This window comes from Chrysoperla carnea, chromosome X (genome assembly GCF_905475395.1).
Source record: "Chrysoperla carnea chromosome X, inChrCarn1.1, whole genome shotgun sequence".
Taxonomy (NCBI): domain Eukaryota; kingdom Metazoa; phylum Arthropoda; class Insecta; order Neuroptera; family Chrysopidae; genus Chrysoperla; species Chrysoperla carnea.
In genome coordinates this window covers 20465438-20486512 of record NC_058342.1, presented here as the reverse complement: position 1 = coordinate 20486512, position 21075 = coordinate 20465438, and the positions used below count along the sequence as shown (strand labels likewise).

The 21075-nt window shown below is 31.2% G+C and overlaps 1 protein-coding gene across 2 annotated transcripts; it reads left to right on the top strand.

Moving 5' to 3' along the window:
• Positions 1–8672: 8672 nt before the first annotated feature.
• Positions 8673–19252, top strand: LOC123302207 (5'-nucleotidase domain-containing protein 3). Of its 2 annotated transcripts, XM_044885048.1 has the most exons (10): positions 8673–8850; positions 8932–9107; positions 10779–11003; positions 12445–12582; positions 13963–14120; positions 15987–16173; positions 16282–16422; positions 16894–17045; positions 18052–18234; positions 18335–19252. In XM_044885048.1, exons 1-10 carry the CDS (start codon positions 8682–8684, stop codon positions 18351–18353), a joined length of 1548 nt encoding a protein of 515 aa, XP_044740983.1. In that variant the 5' UTR covers positions 8673–8681; the 3' UTR covers positions 18354–19252. The 2 variants fall into 2 exon arrangements, with proteins under 2 accessions (XP_044740983.1, XP_044740982.1); XM_044885047.1 differs by lacking the exon at positions 18335–19252 and having other exon boundaries at positions 18052–18256.
• Positions 19253–21075: the final 1823 nt, after the last annotated feature.

Sequence of the window (21075 nt, the reverse complement as noted above, 5' to 3'; positions counted from 1 at the left end):
TATGATCTTTCAATCTAGAACTATTAAATAAAATCTTGCAAATTCCACACTCAATTTTATTCTTCGAAATCAATTGTGTCAAAATTGTTAGATGGTCTTTTTCATTAACATGTTCCTGTAGCCTATCACGCCTAAACTGAATCTTGCAAATATGACATTTAATTCGATTATGGTTGGGTTTTTTATCTGCCTCATTTGGTACAATTTCATTCTGATCGGAATTTTCAATCAATTTGTTCAAAATCATTTGAAGATGTTCTTGTTCTTTATCACTTGTATTTTCATTTGCTGATTTTGAATCTTTTTTATATATATAAATATGTTCTTGAAATTTATCAAATATCACAGTTTTCTTGCGAAAAATACAGTTCCAATTGTCTAGGGGTTGTTCAGCCATTTTTGAATCTTTTTTTATCAGATTATTCAATTGTTTCAGTACTATTTTATGTCCTTTCGTCATAATATGTTGTTCTAAATCATTTGTAATAAATGGAATATTGCAGACATGGCACAGAAATCTCTTCTTCATTGCCATTTCTGCTACTTTTGAACCATCTCTTTCTTTTAGCCCGGTCGATGGAATAAGTGGAAATTTGTAAACATTGCTTACAAATTGAGGCAGACCAGCAGCTTCATCTAATTTTTAAAATAAAATAACGAAAAATTAGCTTTTTGTTAATGCTTTTTAGATTCTGTATTAGGGTATTATCGTTAGTCAAAAATAAATTATGAAATTTGAAAAAAGTTAAAATTTATGTAAAAATATACTTAAATATTCTGATTTCGAGTCATAAAAGCACATTTTTCTTTTAAAATATTAATATAAATTATCAGATGTCTATGAATATATCTGTCAAACTTATTTGTGTTATTTCGTATAATGATACCGATATTACATCATCAAATTGGATGCCTGCGTTTTTGACAGTTTAAAAAAGGTTTTAAATTTACATTTAGAATACCCTTTTGTAAAACATACAGACAGTTAGGAATAATAACAATAATAATAATAATGATTTTTTACAAGAACTACGACAACTACACCCTGGCTACTCAGTCAAAATGGTTGTCCTCATTATCGGTTGCCTAGGCGGAATTCGTCCCACTCTCGAGACGAATCTATCTCAAATTCCGGTCTGCAGGTCTCATCTTCGTCACTTTATCTCTTCTATGCAGAAGGCTGTCATTATAGTCACCTTTCGTACATTGAGATCGCATCAGAATGTCTTCAAGTAACAGCCCTTGAAGTTTCTTTTTTTATTTTTTTCTTTCTTTTAGTAGGTTCCACATCGTTGCGGTGCAGGGACGGAGGCTGTTTGACCAGGACATTAGACAGACTTACGTACCACCGACTCGGAACAGACGGACAAACGAACGTCGCGTTGACTGACGGACGTACAGACTACACGGCCACAAGTCAGTGAACTTTCTTCAAAAGACGTAGCTGCCTTGTGAAGATTTATGTCTCTCAAGGAGATGGGAGGCTCTGGGGTGTAAATCCTGTATCCTCTCTCCCTCCTTGGCAGGCATGAATTCGTTAATATCAAATTTAAACCATAATAATAATAATAATACATAAGAGGGGTACCGTAAATGGGTTCCTACCACCTAGAGCAAGGGATCCTATATTCATTCTTTAAGAACAACCTGTCACTCGAAGACGAGACGTCTCCGGGTAAGGTGTGCTGTTTAAATATCTTATGAGCAATAAGGGATAAGATTCATATTTTTCAGCTAGAATTTTGTTATCAACAAAATTTACGATTATCGTATGATTATGATCAAATATTTTATTTAAAAACGATTGAAATTTATATTTTGGGCTACTATTAGCACTTTTTGTGTCTTTCCATTTTTCGACCAAAATCAACATTTTCGAGATTTAAGCCCTTTACCGTGTGTATCTCGAAAACAAAGTGAAAAAGGATAAGACACAAAAAGTGCTTAGAATAGTTCAAAATATAAATTTCAATCGGTTTTAAAAGAAATATTTGATCACAATCATCAATTTTACAGATAAAAAAATTTTCGGTTAAAAATGTGAATTTTTTTTTATAACGCTAATATCTCAAAAACGTTGAGGTTAACGGAAAAAAGTCAGGTGACAAAAATTGTTTAAAATAGTTAAAAATATGATATCCAAACAGTTTCAATTCAATACTTGATAGAGACCACACAATAATCCTTAATTTTCAAAATCCACTTCTCAGACTTAGGTTGCGGGTTCGAATCAAGGCAGCGGCAGTGTGAACAATTATAATTAATGGGGTCTGTGGAATTGATCACATTGTCGTCGTTTGGATAAGAACGAAGCAACCGATTACACCCACATCATAAATGTAATTGTAAAAATTAATGTAATTTAATAAATAAAGATTAACAAATAATGATGTGGGTGGCCTCTGTGATAAGGCGTACGTCATAAAAACGAAGGTTAAACGACATTATTTAATTATAATTTCCAAAATATCAAATTTGCATCAAAATTAGATTTTGGTTTTTTTTAATCCCTTGTTTCTCAAAAACGGTGAGTCAATCTTTGCTCCACACTCATACGAACATTTTGAATTGCAACCTTAAATGCTTCATTTCCTACGCTAAAAACATTTGGAGTTGTTGAAGAACACCAAGCTCATATTATCCTTTACAAAAAAATTCCTAAATCCGCACCTGATACGATAGTCCAGTCATTATATACATGTAAATATGCATATGAAAATAACTAGCCGAATTTTTTGATATTACGTGGAGGAGGCCTAGAAGAGCTTAACTTCGAATTGTCGAACGAAATTTCCTTGTGGATTTTCCACCATCTTAAAAAAAGGATTAAATTCAGTTTTTTCATAATAACTTGGATCTCCGTTGAGATACGAAAATTTTTATACAATACTTTTTTCTTGCTTTTCTCACGATCTACAATTAAGGTCCTTAACATTTTTTACCTATCGTCCATCGTTATTGAGATATCGATCGAAAAAATTTCAAATTTGTTTTTTTATTTTTTCAGTTGTCTCGAGTCTTTTTAAGCGAGCGTACGTGTTTGAAAATTTGATGAGACCCTCGCGGATTTCTCGAGACAATTGCGACATTGAGAAATTGGACATGTGGCTCGCAGGTTGTAATCCTTTTCATCAGAATAAAGAATTGATTGATTCATTGATTGATACATTAATTGTCACCGCGCATACGAAATTCGTCGCGAAATGACGACTAGAATCATAGGAGCGGATTTCGGGTCATTGTCATTCAAACGGAAGGATAAAATGCTCTCTTTATTGGCACACATTCTTTGGCTTTACCAAAGAATGTGTATAGCGAAAAATTCTGAGACTGGCCTGAAACATTATCTGGCATACGAACTCGCTCCCTTTTCAATTGCCCAATTGAATGTTCAATTTTTCAATTGTCTCGAGAAATTCGCGAAGCTTTCATTAGATTTTCAAACACGGACGCTTGCTTAAAAAGACTCGAGATAGCAAAAACAAGTGAAAACAAACAATTGACTGACTCAATTGTTGAAATACCATGTATAGACAGTGCTGATGACGCAATCCTTTGTTTTTTGATGTCATGTAAATAAGAAGGATAAAGATATCCACTTTTAAATAAAATTTGCGCCTAATTAGCGCCCTGATGGGTAAACAGTGATGTTTACAAAAAAATAATTCAAACAAAAGTTGTTTATTTTTTTATAAGAAACATTTATTACATTTAAACTTTTGTTCTATCTCTAACGGTTTACAAGATGAGTCCTATGGATCTAAGACCCAATTGACCTACATTGCTCATTTACGAATTCGACCTCACTTTTTACGTCCTGAGTACGCTACAAAAATTTCAGCTTGATATCTCTTTTCGTTTTTGAGTTATCATGTTGACAGACAGACGGACAGACAACCGGAAATTGACTAATTAGGTGATTCTATGAACACCTATACCAAAATTTTGTTGGTAACATCAATATTTTTAAGCGTTACAAACTTGGGACTAAACTTAATATACTATGTATATTTCATATATACATGGTATAAAAATAACAAAACGAATTTGAAGTTTATTCGATCGATATCTCAATAACGATGGACGATCGGTCAAAAATGTAAAGGACCTTAATTGTAGATCGTGAGAAAAGCAAGAAAAAAGTATCGTATAAAAATTTTCGTATCTCAACGGAGATCCGAGTTATTTTGAAAAAACTGAATTTAACCCTTTTTTCAAGATGGCGGAAAACCCACAAGGAAATTTCGGTATATCTACCCCGTTTTTTTCGACGTAATGACTGGATTACGAGTATTTTTGGATGCCCTACGGCCTACCCACAATTTGTAATATCTATTAAAAATACTTCTGCATAATTACCTTGTTTATTCTCGATTTTTTCTTCTTTGCGCTTGATGGCAGAATGCGCTTGATGGCAGAATCCAACTACGTGTGCTTGAAATTCTTCTCTTAAAACTATAACTCTGCAAACAGCACATTGAATTTGATTGTCTTCAATTTTAGTTGTTTTCGATAGCTTATCGTGATTTTTCCAACTAATTCTATGATAAGATGATCTCATATGTTCTTGAAATTCAATGCGGAAAAGAACAATTTTGCACATATCACAATGGACAAGATTCTCATTCAAGCTTTGTTCCGGAGAATCATCTTCACTGTTATTTCTTAGCGATTTAATACCGTAATATTCCAAATTAGTTGCATGATAATCTTGTTTAAGATGCTTTTTATATTCATTTTTATGGAGCACAATATCGCAGATATCACAGAGATATTCAGGAGGTCTTAATTGTTTCAGGTTATATTCATATACATTCAATTCATGTTTTCGATCAGTCAAATGACTTGTTAATTCATCGTCTGAGTAGGGAATTTTACAAAAATCACACCAATGTATCAATCTTGGATAAGATAATTCCTTATGAGTTTCCAAATGCGCCATAAGTTCTTGACAATTAACATATTCCTCACAAATACAACATTCAATTTGGGTTTCCGAATAAGGTAAAAAATACACTTGATTAATTAATCGTAATCCAATTGAAACATTGCACCATCCATCATGAAAACTTTTCAAAACTTTTAGTTGAAATGGATTCTTTAAATTTTTCTGATGTTGTTCCCCATCTATATGATCACTTAAATTTTCAATAAAAGATGATTTGCATAAAAGACATCGTGCTAGTTTTGAACTAACGAACTGATTAGTCCATTTGACAAACTTGTTGTTCTCCATTACTACGTTATCACTTTTTATCGCCTTTTGGAACGAATTAATCAGGTGAAATTTGTTCAAGTTTCTGATATAAAAACTATTTGATTTTTTAACGTTTCAAAATCACTGTTATTATAATTTAATAAATCAGCATTAAATCTCCAAATTTTTACTTTACATATTTCATTTTCTGTTTCATTGACGTAAAAATTGTTGGTAAACTTGACATGTTTTTTGTGTTCTCCGAATTATTATTTTATTTCGCCGACTTTTGATTTCGCCGACTGTTAGTATATTATTGTAGGCGGTTATATTCAAAATACCAATGTTTATCATTTTAACATATATATATATTTTTTAAAAACTGTTATACCAACTTTAACAAAAAAAAAAGTTTTTGATATTGAGATTTTTCAGCCCGAAGTTTTTTTAAATTTCCGGTTTTAAAAATTTTTTTAATGAAGATTTGCCATATTAAGAACCAATTTGTTAACCCTTTTTTTTTGAATACTATAAAATTTTATTCAAATTAGGCCTTTTAATTTTTTTGGACTGAATGCAATAAGTTGGACTAAGATAGAAGATAATTCTTATTCATTTTATTACATTGGTTATATATCTTTCAGTCCGAAACAAAAGTGAATCGTGATTTTAAAATGAAAAGCCCTTTGAGGAAAACTTTTATAATTTTTTCGAAACCGTTACTCAAAAAGTAATTATCCATATGTATTGGATTTTGTAATGTAAACATGTAAATGTTTGGATTGACTCAAATTTTTTTTCGAAATAATAAAAATTTAAAGAATTTTTTGTGGAAAACTCTGAGTCAATACTTGGCTATATCCAATGCTGCGGCTGACGCGCACTGCTGATGCATACTAGACTGTTTCTTCTGAAATGTTTCAGGTGTGCGGTCCGAATTCATGCAATTGACAGAAAAATCATTTTCTTAGTCAAATACGGTAACCGAAATCTCGCAATGTAAGCTGTGAGATAATGGATTTGTTTAACAGAATTATACGGCCACACAAAAATATTTTGTATTTAGCAAAACATAAAAACAAAAGCACGTTCGTTTTATTAACGAATTAATAACACTAATTTTTGTTACACAAAAAATATTTTACAATGTGCGAAGAGTTATCGAAAACCGGTTGCGTAGAATGTTTTAAAATTATGAAAAGGTTAGCTGTAAGAACCAAATAACATCAAGATTTAGAGTCTGAAATGCAAATGTTTTTTCTGTTCTTAATACAGTATTTCAATCTGTTTAGACTGTGCTGCTATCTGGAAAAAAACTTAGCAGCGTCACATCGTAAAATGCTAAACATTACATAGTTTAGTTTTTTATTCTCAGGATCGATTTTGTTTATATTCAACTATCGAATAGATATACCAATTTAAAATATAGCAAACAATTTTAATTAAAATCAATGGAACTAGCTCCGAATAAACCCGGTACTAAAGATATGATAATCATATTCACCAGCCATTATAGATATAGCTTTTGATTTATCATTACCATGTGTTTTATTAAAAATGAAGTTAGAGAATTACGTTTAGTATGCATATCTCGAGATATCGACTTTCGATATTAAAAAACTTTTTTGTCGCTCATTTTTGCAATATGTCGCTGGACATAACTCTACTTCTTTCTGCTAGGCGGAACTCTAATTTGACGCTAAAAGTCAGTGTCAAGCGTCATCGTGAGGTTACATTTTAATTTTCTCTGTCAAGTATTTATCCGAGAATATTTCGAGTGTATTCCGAAATATACACCAGTGTACTGATGTATACAATCCGTCTTTTTTACCATCTAGGGATACCAATATCACGAGTATGACAGAATACATGCGTTAAGCAATGCATCTAATTGTAAGTAAGAGGTATTATATACATGTGTATATCAATTAATAATATTTGTATTCAACAAAACTCCCACTCTCTGCATGCATACAACAGAAGATCTGTCGTAACGTATCTGCAGTCTTACAACTACATGCTCAACACATGTATATAATACCTCTCACTTAGATGCATTGCTTAACGCATACATTCTGTCATACTAGTGATATTGGTATCACTAAATGGTACAAAAACAACCTGTATAATGTCTGGTCTGTATACTGGGGTATATTTTGGAAAACACCCTTCAAATCGTCTCTGAACCATGGTGGTTATAAAGAAGGAGACCGATCGCTACGTGCTAAAGGATTAGCCCGGCTGTCCCTGAAAATTAGTAGAATTTATAGTTCGTTTTTCAGCCACCAGTCCATGTACCAGTCGGTAAGTAGTATCTGCGAAGTTAGCTGTTTATGAGTACAAGTAGATGAAGTTAGTACCATTCAAATTTATAAAGTAGAATAGATAATTTATAATTTATTCATTAGTAAATAATAATAATAATTAATAATAATTTCATTATTTGCTTTTTTTCCTTTGAATGATATTATATACACGTATATTAAACGTTGATAGATCATTTGAAATTAGTGCACAACAGCCCACTTTTAATGAGACAACTTAGCGATTCCAGCGCCTTACTTATTTTGTCCATATTTTGGGGACAATATTTTCTATAGCGATCGATCTCCTTCTTTATAACCTCCATGCTCTGAACCATGAAGGTTATAAAGAAGGAGAACGATCGCTACGTGTTAAAGCATTAGCGCGCCTGTCCCAGAAAATTTGTAGAATTTATAGTTCATTTTTCAGCCACCAGCCGTGCTGTCATCAAGAAGTAGTATCTGCGAAGTTAGCTACAAGTAGATGAAGTTGATATATCATTTCAAATTAGCGCACAACAGCCCGCTTTTATTGATACTACTTAGCGGTCGCAGCGCTACACTTATTTTATCCATATTTCGGGGACAATATTTTCTATAGCGATCGTTCTCCTTCTTATAACCTTCATGCTCTGAACTATCAGCACCTCTAGTGTGTACAATGATAGTTATATTCTATAATGATGACGTCAAATTGTTTTTGGCGTGATTTCAAAATTTTTAGTTTTGAATGAGTTTTTTTAAAGGATAACAACTATTTAAAAAAAGTTACTACTAAATAAAAGTGTTCGTTTATCAGACTAATGAGTATATGCACATTATCACGTGTGTCTTTGACCCATTTAATATGAAAATCTTCTAATGATTAGTTTATAATAGAAATGCAAGCGCATACTGAGTGATAAAGTGTATATGGTAAACTTTTCACATTTTGTATATAAATAAAACCATATTGACAATTGAATAGAATTATATGACATTGTATGATATAATGTTCGAATTAAGTACAATCACGGCTACATTTGTATGCAAAATAATTTAGTAATATGATCACTTAATTAAAAAAAAATTAGTGTAACGCTGGTTTTAGTGTTCAAAAAAATAAATAAATAATTGGAACTTTGAAAGCACAAAAATAAACAAATAAGTTGAACAAAATTTGATTGATTAAGTCGAATGAAATGTTAAAACAAATTCAATTAAACTTAAAACAAATTTTACCACCAGTGTTACGACAAACTACGGCAACAAATGAACGAAATTTATCCACGAAAACATATGATGTACAGGCAACATCAATTGTTGAATTATTTAATTCGGCATATAATAAAACAAAAGAGAAGTGTAATTGTAAGTTTGATTTTTTTGCGGTTATGTTTTGAAATTCTTTTTGTAGGCCAAGGTTTACATGATTTATTTTTGGTTTTTTAGCAAAAAAATTACCTAGAGATGTGAATGTTAAAGCTGTTTTTGCTTGTAACGAATTGGATTTGAAAGAGGTGAAAGTTTATGGATTCGATTATGATTATACATTGGCATGTTATAAACCATCCATGGATTTTTTATTGTACAATCTTGGAAGGGATATTTTGCTTAGGAAATATAAAGTATGAAAATTTTTCTAAATAACTATTATGTTAAAGTAGGTTTTAAGGTTGAAGACATTTCAAATGATTGATTCGCAATGAAGGTTATGTTTTGGAATAGTGTAAATGATCTATTTTCTATTACAACTACTTAAAAAAATAGTTTAGAGTGAAAATTCTGTAAAAAGGTGATAAATATTTGCCAGAGCTCTCTATTAACCAGAGATTTTATTTAAAATATTTTTCTTATAAAAATTTAGATTTTGTCCAAGTAGTAACGGAATAGACAAAAAAAAAATTGATTTTAAATTCCATAAACTATTTGAAAGGCCTTTAAATATTTTACCGGATACATAGGTTACGTTATATTGGCTGTCCACGAAGAACACACTTAGGCTATAGAGCCCATTGTGATACCAGATATGTGTTTTACCACCTTTCCGCTGATAATTTCATTTATCGGCTCCTCAATTTCAGAGGCTGAGTGCATCTCCTTCATGCATATACCATGCACTACACCAGCCCGTCACAATTATTAATTAAATTAATTATATTGCGACGGTGGGAATCGAACCCGCTACCCTAGCATACCGCGGACGGAATTGGTTACGCCTCAACCAACGGAGCTAATAGGGCGACAACCGGATACATAAGGGTTCAAAATATGTCGATTTAAATTTAACAGAATGTTGTTTTCTTTAGGCGCTATTCGGTCCTGATTTTACACTTTTGGAACTGTGTGCTATTACTCCCGAAGATTATCAAATTACCCTTTTGAAAAAAAAAATGTACTAAATTGGTTTTAGGGCAGTAAATATGTGAGAAAATACATCAGATTTTAAAATAATTATCCCGCCTGGTTTTTCAACGGGATTTATCGGATAAATAGGAATCCATACTATTTAGAAAATATTTCAGTTTGCGTTTTTGCTATAAACGGTAACTTTGCAAATAAAACTATACAAATGTAAATAAACAAATTAGGGATGCTTTGAGCCTAAATATGATGTAATTGACCGTTAAGTTTACGAAAAAACAATAAACAAAGGTTACTTTTTATGAATATTTAGTATTATCCAAAAGTTAATTGTATAATCGACAGCGTTGCACAATTTTCTTTTGTGCGGTGATCAAGTGCTGCTTGTTATAGCGTTGACAGATTTACTGCACTAATATAATTACTATTTGGATAAATATTTTTAAAATATTGCGTTCTCATTCACTCCGACAGGAATACCTTAAAATTAAATATATATTATAATTAATCGAAAAACGCCAAAAGCATTTTATCTTAGAATTACATTCTCTTTTCCTCTATAAGCTCTTTTCTTGAGACACCCTTATATTTTGATATTATAATATAATAATGAAGTTTAACCTCCGTTTTTCAAATATCTATCTATAACAGAGGCCATCCACATCATTATTTTTAATATTTATTTATTTTTATTTTAAACTACATTCATAATATACAATTAAACTTTTATGATGTGGATGGAGTCGGTTACTTCGTTCTTATCCAAGTGACGACAGTGCTTATAATTATAATTGCTCCCACTGCCGCTGCCTGTATTTGAACCAATAATCTCCTAGTCAGTAGCCTAACGTTCTAAACACGATTTAAATCGCACGGCCAATGGGTCGGTATATTTGATATTTTGCATAATTTTAATACTAAGTTCTGTGTTCTAGTATCCAAAAGAAATTGGTAATTTAGAATATAAACCAGGATTTGCCGTACGTGGACTCCATTATGATATCGAGAAAGGTGTTTTACTCAAATTAGATTCATTTTTACAAATTCAATTTGGTACAGTTTATCGTGGTCTGAAAGCGTTATCAAATGAAGAAGTATTAGGTTTATATAAAAATCGAATAATACCGATTGCATATGTTGAATCGAATCGACAAGGGCAAGTAAGATATTTATGTTAAGTTATTTATTTACCTTCTATTATATGTGTCTGTACTGTGTTCTTCAATGCTAGGTAGATCAGTTTTCCAAGAATTCTTGGACAATCCTTGATTTGAATCTTTAAGCTTAAAAAATCTGTAGTTCCTACTTTTCAGAAAAAACCATAGAGGTAATATAACATAGAGGCGTAAAAGCATAGGAAACGTAATAAGTGAATTATTGACCGTCAGAGATGGGTACCATACGTGTATAATATATAACGTATTATACGTTTAGTGTTTTGGCGCCATCTGTTGACGTAAAAATAAAATAGCAAGTTTTTGCCAACCACCTGTTACTGTCAGTCATTAATAATTAACTTTCATTTGTAAAGAAAATTAAATTAATAATAGTTAAATAAAGTAAAATAAATAAAATGGAACGAGGTCAACGAGGCGGTCGTCTAAAGCACAACTATAAGGAAGAAGGAGGTTTTAAAAAGAATGAGGTTCTTGTTTAGATTGTAAACAAATAATAATTAATACTTCAAAATCATGATCCTTCAAAAATGATAGATAAATTGTTTTTTAAAAAAACTCATTTTGTGACAAAATCATATACTTCGATCTGTCACTTCACTTGTAAAGCGGTTGAATTTAAAATTTTGCAATTTCAAGTCACAACCTCTAGGGGGCACTAAAATCGAAGTAAATAAGGTATTTTACGTAACTTACGTACAATACGTAGGAAACTGTCCGGTACGCGTAACTATAAAGAAATCTTCTACCCTCTTTGTTTCGCAGCCTGGCAACGCGCCAATATTTTGATTTATTTTATAATCACGTAAATACAAAAATCAATTTACTGTATATGATTTCCATTGAAATCTGAAGCAATTAATTGGAATAATGTTTTTTGAATGTGTTTGTTTTTCTGAACAAGAAAATTTTAAAAATATTAATATACCTAACCTTAAATATCACAAAGCCAAAATAAATTGACTCATCATTGACAACACATATTTGTATATACTGGTCTAGAGACGAAGACAACTATACGCGTACTTTTTTTAGGTCTCTCTATAACGATCAACCGTTTGGATGGCTGTTTTACGTTTCTATGTTTTTACTTCTATGGAAAAAAACTCGTATGTGCTTATATGGAGCTTGCTCAGCAGAAATAGGCGGTTAAATACGCAGGCCGCATTAAATCGCATATTTCTGCTAAACAAGTCCGTTATATCTTTCCTTATACTCCCATCAAATTAGGTGAAATTTACTGATGTTTTGGGTACAGCAATGCTAATTTTTTAACTTTTCACCTGTATAGTACAAATTTCATATACCCAGAAAAAAAAGAGTGATTGGAAGTGTCTATTATTTGAAAATAATATCATTTTGAAAGCAAATTCATTCTTACATTGATTTTAAATTGCATAATGTAAATGTTTTCTAATTTTTTCAGCCGGATTCACACCCAAAAATGGTCCAATTAGCTGATTTATTTTCAGTACCTGAAATGTGTTTATTATGTAATGTAGCTGACTATTTTGAACGGAATCATATTGATTATCATCCAGAAATATTATTTCGAGATGTGAAAGTAAGTATGAATATTTCATGATGGATAATCGACTTTAGAAATACTTCCCGGAAATCAGAAATGTTTTTACTTTTATTGCATCAACTTGAAATTTAACTTAAGTTTCTATATAGATAGGCCCATGCGCAGGAATCATCCAAAGAGGGGAGATTTTTTATAGAGGTACATACGATTTTTACGATCGATAAAAAATTGAAATTTTTATAAACATAATTATGAAACTTTTTGTTGAAAATACGATTCTTTTAAAAAATTGATGCCAAAATATTTCACACAAACATCTCTTCAAAATATTTTCTTCTTTTCTAGAAACATTCTGAATTAAGTTATTTTATCTCACTGACGAGCCAAATACACAGAGTGGCGCATAAGTCACACAAGCATTTTAAATTGGAATAACCATTTAAAATTTGTGAATTTTAATATTTTGACTTCAGATTCTTAAAACTGGCATATTTTTGTATCCTATTTGGTTCGTACGCGAGCGTAGATTAATATATTATTTTATCTATTTATTGAAATTTTAGATTAGATATTGAAAGTTATGTCCTTCAAATGGTCACTATTCGCAGTCTCATAAAGAATTAATCTACGCACTACGTTATCCAAAATTTTCCGAAGAATCTCGGCACGAATATTGTTTTTAACTGTGTTAAAGTGTAAATTTAGGATTTTTTTTTAGTTAGTTAGCAATTTTTTCATAAATTTAACTACATAATTTTCAACACTTAATAAACGAATTTAGTATCAAATAACTCCCAGGGTTGCGCTTTTACAAAGACCTTGCAATCCTTGAAAACCTGGAAATGTGCTTGATTTTTTTTTCGCATCCTTGAAAATGTGTATTTTTGTACTTAAAAGAGAAGTGCCTGGATAACCGAGCTTTGCTTTGCTCGGTTAAAAAGACACAAATTTATCACTAATAAAAACCGTTTTAAATGTCTCCATGTAAATCTCAATTTGAAAGTCCCGGTAATGTACTTTATTTCGTTAACTACGATATACACCAATAGATATCAGGAAGAGTCATATTTTGCAGTGTATGTTCCAGTTTTTCTTGAAAACGCGGATAAAACGACGTTTTTTAAAATAATACCTAGCTAGATCGACTTTTCGCCCTAAAAAACCCTGCATAATCATTTTCATGAAAATCGTTGGAGCCATTTCCGAGATCGTTGATATATAAACGCTTCCGGCAAATTTTTTCTAGACATCATTACAAATCTAACAAGCTATCACACGTATTTTTAGGACCAGTATTTCTATTTTTCACCAACTTGTTGCCTAGACTATAAAAGTTATTTAAATTTAAAATGGTTCGGCGGCAAATGCATCACACTGTAAAATAAATTTATGGTATATTTTTTTAATTGATTTTAGAATTCAGTTCAAAGTAGTCATCCAATTATGCATGGAATTGTAACACAAAACGTAGCCGAATATATCGAACATAATAAAGATTTACGAAGATTTTTCGATCGATTGCAAACTGCTGGAAAGAAATTATTTTTAGTAACAAATAGTCCGTATCATTTTGTGTAAGTAGTATACTAATCGTTCAGTTTACATCTAGGCATAGACGTCTACCACGAGTATGACAGAGTACATGCGTTAAGCAATGCATCTAAGCATCTAAGTAAGAGGTATTATAGATGTTATATGAAATTGCAAAATTATATCTTATAATTCCAAGCGTCTTACAACAAACTCAACACATATCGAATCTCCAACACATGTCTATAACATTTCTTTCTTCGATGAATTGCTTCACGTATGTATTCTGTCTTACTCGTGGTAGGCCTATGTCTAGATGTAAACTGAAAACTAGGTATAGAAACAATTTAGGAAATTTAATCTATGTCCTCACGTAGCAATTTCGAATAGTTGACAAGAAAATTCTGTATACAATAATTGTCAACGAAATTATTATGCATTGAATTAAAATTTTATGCATTTTCAGTCTACCATTTTTATATGTTCTGCCATTTTAAGTAGTTTTAGTCTATGGCTAAAATACTACTCATACTAAATACGTTCAATTACAACCAAACTCAAAGAGTTACCTAGACGTTGCTAATAAAGTGCAAAAAATAAGGGTGAGTTGCGGCTGTAACTAGTAGACAGAGTTGAACGATTTTGTATCTTAACACATTTAAATGTAAACATGCAATAATCTCTTTGTATTGTTTATATGTGGTGTCTCAATACTAGAAGAGCAAACCCTGATAAAAAAAATCTGATTAGTGAATCGAAAATTACCATTTCAACCTATCGTAATTAATAGCAATCAATTGGGAAAAAATTTCCAATTCATTCCGATTCATTCTCATTAAAACCAATTAAAATTTTAAATCGAAATGAATTGGAAATTTGAATCGGACTTTTTTTATCAGGGAAGCGAAATGGAGGACGAAATTCCAAGAAGAAACTTCATCTTTAACTTGATCCCAAATCACTTAAACATGGCCACCCATTTTTAGGGATAGAACAAAAGTTTAAATATAAAATTAATTTCTTATAATTAAATAAATGGGATGTTAAAAATATTTTTTCTATCTCGATTACAATAATTTCTATTTATTATTTTTTGCAATTGGGAATAGAAGTTAATAAACGAACGCACTTTCTCCGCAAAATTTTATCCTTTATATCGCTTTGCAGTAGTTTTGCGACACCCATCATTGTACAATGCTCTGCTTTATATGTTTCTAGATAAGTGTTCAACAATGTATATAAATGTGAACATAGGTTTAGAATTATGTAAATAGTACTAAATAGAGAAATTTTTGGGAAAAATATTTTTCCCTGCTATAAAAATATAGGATGAAGGAAAGTTCCTGGAATTTTTTGTATTAATGGTGAAAGATCCAAATACAAGTTGCTATTTTTCAGCTAAAACCATAATGGCATATTTAGTGCTTTCAGAAGGGCGTGAAAATTTTTTTCTGCCTCAAAATCGCTTTTTTGCAAATATCTTCGAAAATATTCAAAATTTGGCATAAAATTCAAATAATATCTACCAAAATCGTCCCCAAATGCGTATTTTCATAAAATGCTGATTGGATTCGTTTGTCCATTATTTGCTCACCCCTATCATTCGTTCGTGCACCCTCTAATTGCAAGTTATAACACAATTAAAAATCACGACATGAGTACCCCTAGAATTTTTTTCGTGAGTCTAATTATAATCACCGAATTCTCCCCATTGAAATTTTCACTGTTAATTTATTTCATACAACCGAGCTTTTTTTTATTCAATCATTTGTAAACTGTTCAAATCTTTGTTTTCTTCATTGTTTTGACTTTGAAAAATGGTGAAAAATTGCCATGAACTTTTCCATGATCTTATATGTTTTAAATCGATTGATTTTTCTAAAATTTTTTATAAATTGATAATATTTTAGAAATAAAGGCATGGAACTATTAGTTGGTAAAGATTGGAAAATGATATTTGATGTAATTATTGTGCAAGCAAGAAAACCACGATTTTTCACTGACGAATCTCGACCAATACGATTATTTGATGAACATAGAGAAATGCATGTATGGGATAGAGTTACTCGATTAGAAAAAGGCACAATTTATTACGAAGTATGTATTCTTTATATTTTATTACGATTGTCTGCTCTATTAAGAAGCTATCTTGTCGTCAAACACATCAAATTATTTCTGTAGTCATTTTAATATTGAATTTTGTAGGGGACTGTTAAACAGTTACAAGATATGACTGGCTGGCGAGGTCATCAAGTACTTTATTTTGGAGATCATCCGTATAGTGATTTAGCGGATGTGACGTTAGAACATGGATGGAGAACTGGTGCCATTATTAATGAATTAACGGTATGCTTTTTGTAAATGAAATTTTTTTTAGGATTCCATTACCAAATAGCAAAAATATCTTTATAATTTCGTCCAGTCTGTCTCTGTTTCTAAAACCTTAAAACAGTGGCGTGCATGGCATACAGACAGAAAGACACTGCCTACCCTACATAATTAAGATAAATAGGTATAATCTTGTTCTGATATCTAATATTATTAAATATTAGATATATTTTATTAAATCATAAGTCTATTTAGTTGATGGGCATGTCTATCATGCCCATATGGGTGGATCCACCACTGCAACAATATATGGCGCTATTTTTAATAAACAAAAATTTCCGCTAAAGAGAATTTCTTTTTACAATTCTGCCGAAAGTAAATTATCGATCGTTCGTTACTAAGTACAGACAACGGAACCCTAAGCTTATGTATGTAAATTTTCCAAATAATAGATTGGTTGTATACTGAATTTAAATTATTTCGTTTCAGCATGAAATCGAAACATTAAATAAACCGAGATTTAAGCAAAATGCAAATTGGTTACAAATGTTAACCCAATTAATTGAGGATCATCAAGATTTTGATGATGCTGAGGCTCAAGCAATTCTTGCCAAGTGGATGCAAGAGAGAGATGTATTACGGTAAGTTATTACTTTATTTTAACAAGCAAATATTTCAATATTATAGAATATGACATCAAAACGTAAAGATTACAAGTAGACTGCTATAGAATCGTGTTGAAAAAAATGCTCCTATATGTAAAAGTAAGTTTAAGCACCATGATGTCAGTTTTGGATGGTACAGGTGAGAATATCAATGTCACATCCCTTGGTGTCTCACCCCTGCACCAACAAATATACGGCGTTGCTGGATACTAACTCTGCATGAGTATTCGCAGCGAATTACATAAATGCCGTACTTAAATACTTGAATTGAATTTAAAACTTCTATACGGCGATAACTTAGTTATCAATCGAGGTTATGTTAATGTTATATTTGCACTAGGGATGGGCGATTTCCATTTAATTCTGCCAAGGTCGATCCATGAGGTTCAGGGATGACTACGTAAAATACTATACGTATAATACTTGGTATATTACCTACTGAGTTTTCTATATAATGTGTTTTACGTTTAATGTTTTGGCGCCATCTGTTGACCTCAAAATAAAATGAGAAGTTTATGACCACCAGTTGTCACTTTTATCAAAAGAATTTAAATTTGTGTACCTAAAAAAAAATGTTTTATAATTATTTTGAAAAGGGGCCCTTAACTTGGGGGCTCCGAAGCACTGTTTCGGTTGTCTTATTGTAGTTTTGGCCCTGATAATTGGAATCACTATCGATCATAATAGTTTTCATAAATGGAACGTGCCGCGAGGACAGCAATTAAAACTTTTTGCCTTTTAAAAATGGTCTTGAATTTCCGAACGCAATGACAACACTGCGAGTGTTGGATTAAATTGGTGACGCATCTTCAAGTTCACTTTTTGTTCTTAAAAGGAACCCTGATAGAGCTCAAAAAATCAAGAATAACAAAGTTACCTACCTATAAAAATTGTGTATTTTTAACGAAACAAAAATAATCGCGTTTTAATTTTTTCGGAGTGTATTTATCAAAATTTTAATAATTTGTTTGTTTTGTTTCAGAAATGAAATAAAAAAAGTATTTAACGAACAATTTGGCAGCGTATTTCGTACATACCATAATCCAACATATTTTTCACGAAGATTATTCCGATTTGCCGATATATATACGTCCAACATTACAAATCTATTGAATTATTCAGTAAATCATACATTTTATCCACGTCGAGGTGTTATGCCCCATGAGTATATATCATATTTTGTGTAACCGTTTTTATTTTGATTAATTTTTTATCTATTTAATTTTCATTTTTATCTTTTATTTTTTTTCTAATATTTGTCTCAGGTCAATTATAACATCATGATGAGTGAGGAACACTGTGGATACTAATTTTGTTCATACATAAATCAATCAAATATCACACTATTCACGGAATGATGGAATTATCTGATCATTTTCACACAAAAAAGAGTGTTTCAAATTGATAGGTTGGTGGGGAGTTTGATTCGAGACAATAATATTTTCATTTTGAGTTTGCTTACTTTTTTTTTTCATTTTTGAAATTGCTAACATCATTTACAGATCATTGATTAATAAATTTTTGAATCTTAAGGGATAATGCCACTCAGTAATTTACCAAAAAATGGTCGTTTTATTTACAATTTAAAGTTCGTAGAAATTATTATAATGCTTTAATTACATGCCTAAAATTTGATATAAGAAAATAACTCAAGTAATTGGTTTTTTGTAGTAAAAGTTTGCAGGAAAAAGCTATAAGATTCAAAGGGAGACCTTTTTATACTTCGTATTGTAAAAAAGCAAACTTTTTGTTAAAACAATTTTTCGATATCAATAATTTAGTTTCACAACAGATTATTATGTAAATATAGACTAAAAATTAAATTGTTCTATCTTTTATAAGCTATCGACATCTCTTTTGTTTTGACATATCTTTTGTTTGAAATAAACTTCAGAATGTCCACCTTTTTTTGGTGCTGAAAAAAATATCTTATTTCAAAGAAAGTGTGAAACTTCGCATGAATGCCACGAAATAATTTTTCTCACCTGCGTGCAGAAAGTGTCAACTTCCTGCCCACTGTACAAAACGAAGTTGTCGCTGTCTGCTTCTGTCGGGGAGAAAAATAGTATACACACCACGGGAGCGAGTAAAGAATGTCTCAGATCTGATGTTTGTCACCCTAGGTTACGCCTCGGGCGACAATGAACATGAGATCTGAGACATTCTTTATTTTTGCTCCCTAGATGACTGCTGTGCTAAACAAAGTGGCCGCTAAACGCCTTTGTCGGGTAGAAAATAGTATACACAACCACGGGGGCAAGTAAAGAATGTCTCAGATTGCATGTTTGTCATCTTCGACTTCGTCTCGGGTGACAATTTACATGAGATCTGAGACATGCTTTGCTTCTGCTCCCTAGATGTGTAATATACTATTCTTTAAAATGTATTCAAGATAAAGAGGTACACATTTATTTTACTCACTAAAGTGGCATTAACCTTTAAGTTTTGCATTTATTGCCAAAAGTTTGGATACAACTGTTTTCAACTACTTATTAAATTTATTTTGGATTCAACCTGAAATTTTTCATTATTTACTCACAATTTACTAGCTAAAATTCAAATCAGTGTGACCAGCTTGATATCAAATTAGCTTGACCAAAAAATACAAAAACTTAACCATATATTTGGTAATACTGATTTTCAAAAAAATACCATTTCCTAAAAAGTGAAGCCAGTGTTTATAACATTTGTTGTTTTTACATAAAAATTACTAATTTCTCTTTATATGAATACAAAATTTAAAGCTGGATTAGGAAGCATCCAAAAATTATATAACCCGGTCAAGAGGGGGCTGGGATTAGTTCAAAAGCTACGCTGAGCTACATCAGGGGATGATGGCAATGAACTTTTGTTGTCTTAAACTTTTTGCATAATTTTTTCTCAAAACACTGGCTTCAGGTATTCATTTTTGTGTATAGATAAACATTTTTGGTGATAAAAAAGAGAGCTTTTCGTTGTATAACACGAAAAAGTTCTCTAACATATTATTAAAATCTCTTACCGAAACTATGAAGTTTTGGCTATTTAAACAAAAAAGATTCGTTCTTATTTTGAGGAATAATTACATTTAACTATTCTAAAGCCAACGTTACATTGAATTGAATGCGTCAAAAGTTACTCCTTTATTTCATTTGACCACGACCATTCAATTAATGAATAACGATGTTTGACTGCCAAATTCAGGTCTAAAACCGATTTTTGGTACAAAGCTTTCTTAGATACAAATCATTTCGATTCAAAAGCGGTTTGCATTTTTACTTAGAAGTTAAATAATTTGCTAAACAAAATTTTTAATTCTTGAAATGTTGCCTTTTTTGTTAATTTTTTGAGTTTACCTTAAATTTTACCATTATTAAGCTTTCATTTTGTTAAAATATATCCCGTTCACGACCCACAATGACGGTGATTCATGACGTTTCATGACGTCATCAATTTCCTTAGAGTACTGCGGCAGTGCACTGGTAGGCTATATCGGAACGATTTTCATTCTAGTAAGAGCACTGAGCAGTGCTCACAGTGTATATCGGAACACAGCCCTTATTACTAAGACTCCGCTGTCCACCCATTTTAACAGAAGGTTTATTAATATTGCCGTTACAAAAACAAATTATAAAACCCAAGATGTTAAATTCAAAATGGCCGCCATGCAAATTAAAAACAAAAAATTCATGCTGGTATTGAAATTTCGGATTTAATTCTAACAATTCAATGTACGAAAATGAATAGAAAAAGATGCTGAATTTTAAAATAATTGCCATGTAATTTAAAAAAAAAAATCCGATGTTATGTCTATTACGATTAATATTATTTGGTTTATTTTTTAAATATAGAATTTACTCCTTACTCGTCCCGAAAAGGTAGGAAAAAATTGTCATATTTATGTCAGCAATTCTTTGATGATTCTCAGAGTTAAATTGACCGAAGTGTGTCCTCTGCGGACAGGCGTTGCAATCTAAGGTAGTTTTGTGCCAAAAATTCGTTCTGAACGCATTAAAAATCGATGGTT

Coding starts and splice junctions, on each gene's coding strand:
- LOC123302207 (XM_044885047.1), top strand. CDS start 8,682: ATGTTAAAACAAATTCAATTAAACTTAAAACAAATTTTACCACCAGTG. Junction 9,108..10,778: donor TTTTGCTTAGGAAATATAAA/GTATGAAAATTT, acceptor TCTGTGTTCTAG/TATCCAAAAGAAATTGGTAA. Junction 16,423..16,893: donor CCATTATTAATGAATTAACG/GTATGCTTTTTG, acceptor ATTTCGTTTCAG/CATGAAATCGAAACATTAAA.